Raw genomic sequence first — 2,674 nt, 5'->3', positions numbered from 1 at the left:
GATAACACTGACTTAAAAAAAGAAGGCTCTTTAACTTCCCAAAAAAAATTTCCTGTGCGATGTAAGAGGATACGATTTCGTCGACGAATTTGTTCCACTATACTTCAAGGCATTCGATTCAAATGAGCGTCAATCTTTGAAAGGTAGCATAAATGATTCTAATTTAAATACATTCATTACTATTGCTCAAATTTTCTCAGAACTTTACCAGCGCAATGCAATGCTTACAGTTTCCTTTAATTATCATATTGCCCAAATGACGTCGCAAAATTTTCGACGCATATCCAAGTATCGTGAAAATAGTAGAAATATTTTAAAAATGTCAGATCTCTCTCGGGCCCACACAAGTATACATCTGGGCTCTGACCAAATTATGCAAATGTTTTTGCAACTGCCCAGTATACGACACGATTTGTTGACTTTTAACACAGATACAATGATTTACAATGTATGTATTGCTTGTTCTTATAATCATTACACTTAACATTAAACACAATTCTACTGATAGGACAAAATTATAGTGATAACAATCAGCGGCGTCTTTTACGATCAAGCACCAAGCATGATGGATAATGACATACTAATGGCATTCACGCGCAGTTTTGTACTTACACCGGTAGAAAAGCACCAAGTATGTTAAAATGGTCACAACTTAATCTGAAGATGCACGTTTCTTATCATTAGCCTTTTCTTTTAACAGGGGATTCTCGGCAGAGCTATAAAGTACCAAATTTGTAATGAACAACTTAGTATATACAACCCAACGGCTCAGCAAACTAAAAAGGCATTCAAGTATTTTAAAACAGAGGGGCAGAACAATGACGACGAAGTAACTGTAGCCGATAAAGAAGCTCTCATTATAATGTTTCAAGAAGTAACAAACCTCAAATGGGTATGGTGTACGCGGTAAGGGAGATTTAATCTAATATTCAAACAATTGCAACGTATGAATTTACTAAATATTAACTTTTATTAGTTTCTTAGATGACGCGAAATGGGACATCAAAAAATCACTTCTGCTTTTTTTAAGTTTTTGTGAGAAAAAACGGATACCTGATACGGCCTTCAATTAAGGAAGTGTCTAATTTTTTTACAAATGTGTAGTTTTTGCAAGTCTTTTATACCTAAAAATAAATCTCTAAAATAGTTTTCATTTACTTAAAACGAATAGCGGATATTTTGCTTAAATCACTCTTAGTTGCTTCTGAGTGTAGATGCGCGCGAAACTGTCAAGTATCGTCTGGGTAAAAACCAAACATCCGTGGGAGCGAGTTAAAGTTTAGAGGGCGAAACGGGTACGGCGTCTGTCCATGTTTTTGCTGTTTTAGTAGCAGCGGCTACCTATGCTCGTATAGAATCGGTTAGTCGCACAATCGTTGTCGCCAGGCTCAACTAACTGTAGGCCTAGGAAACGAGTTATTTCGACGGGGTCAAACCAAAGGGAGCGGAATGTTAGTTGAGTTGAGTTTAGTGGTCATGTGAAGAGGGGGTTGTTGTCAAGTGGGGAACGTTCACATGTCGGCCATATATAGGGTACGTCGGGGTCTAGTCTGGACAAGCAGGAGTTTAACCTACTACAATATCCATTTCCATTTATTATAAAACATGACGTTAGTACAATAAGATCCCAAAGATCTTTTTAGTGCAACTGAAACTTAAGATTGGAGGATGGTTCCGTGCGCAGAAGTGGAAAACTTTTGACTGCCATTCACCTGGGAGTGGCCAGAAGCGATTCTTGTGCGTACGGTTCAAATCGCAGCTCACAACGTCCGGATATTTATATCCACGTATCCTCTGGGTAGCAACCAAACACCCGTTTGGGAGCGAGCTAAAGTGATAAGGCGTAAAACTTCGCGTGCGCTGGGCTTGGGTCCCGCCACGTTAAAACCCCGCCCAATGAAAAGAAAAAAACAGCCTCGGATGAGACCCCCTTTTTCTGATGACGACCACGGCAAACGTATAAAGGACTATGATTTAAGGGTATGCACCTGGAATATCGGGACCCTTAATGGGGAAGGTGCCTCTGCCCGGCTGGTTGATGTCCTCGGGAAGACAAAGGCTGACATCACCGCCATCCAAGAAATGCGATGGACGGGGAAAAGTAAGCGTGAAGCCTTGCGACGTCTACTACAGTTGCCACGTAAATGAGCGCAAATTCGGTGTTGGATTCGTGGTAGGAGAGAGACTCCGTCTCCGAGTACTGGCGTTCACCCCGGTGGACGAACGTCTAGCCACAATTCGCATCAAAGCTAGATTATTCACCATCTCGCTCATCTGCGCCCATGCCCCGACGGAAGAGAAGGATGAGGCGTCCAAGGATCTCTTCTATGAGCGGTTGGAACGTACATATGAGCGCTGCCCCCGACACGATGTCAAAATCGTGCTTGGCGATTTTAATTCCAAGGTGGGCAACGAAGCGATCTTTGGCACCACTGTCGGAAAATTCAGCCTCCACGACGAAACGTCCGATAACGGACTGAGGCTGATCGACTTCGCCGGGGCCCGAAATATGGTAATGTGTAGTACTAGGTTCCAGCATAAGAACATCCACCAAGCTACATGGCTGTCTCCAGATCGAAAAACGAGAAACCAAATCGATCATGTTGTGATAGACGGAAGGCATGCTTCAAGCGTTTTGGACGTGCGTACACTCCGAGGGCCAAACATCGACTCG

The 2,674-nt window shown here is 42.5% G+C and overlaps 1 protein-coding gene across 1 annotated transcript in view; it reads left to right on the top strand.

Moving 5' to 3' along the window:
- The window catches only part of LOC118749145 (nuclear RNA export factor 2-like), a 96,350-nt gene extending 95,182 nt beyond the window's left edge, over positions 1-1,168 (top strand). Inside the window, exons 10-14 of the mRNA XM_036483913.1 lie at positions 36-143; positions 201-448; positions 509-631; positions 701-906; positions 977-1,168. Of these exons, the coding sequence (XP_036339806.1) occupies positions 36-143; positions 201-448; positions 509-631; positions 701-906; positions 977-1,073 (782 nt within the window). The 3' untranslated portion in view covers positions 1,074-1,168. The remainder of the gene's footprint in view (positions 1-35; positions 144-200; positions 449-508; positions 632-700; positions 907-976) is intronic.
- Positions 1,169-2,674: the final 1,506 nt, after the last annotated feature.

Source organism: Rhagoletis pomonella, unplaced genomic scaffold (genome assembly GCF_013731165.1).
Source record: "Rhagoletis pomonella isolate Grant_MI unplaced genomic scaffold, Rhpom_1.0 Rhpom_scaffold_00014, whole genome shotgun sequence".
Classification (NCBI taxonomy): domain Eukaryota; kingdom Metazoa; phylum Arthropoda; class Insecta; order Diptera; family Tephritidae; genus Rhagoletis; species Rhagoletis pomonella.
Note: the sequence above shows the minus strand (reverse complement) of the source record. Positions and strands in the feature narration are given on the sequence as shown.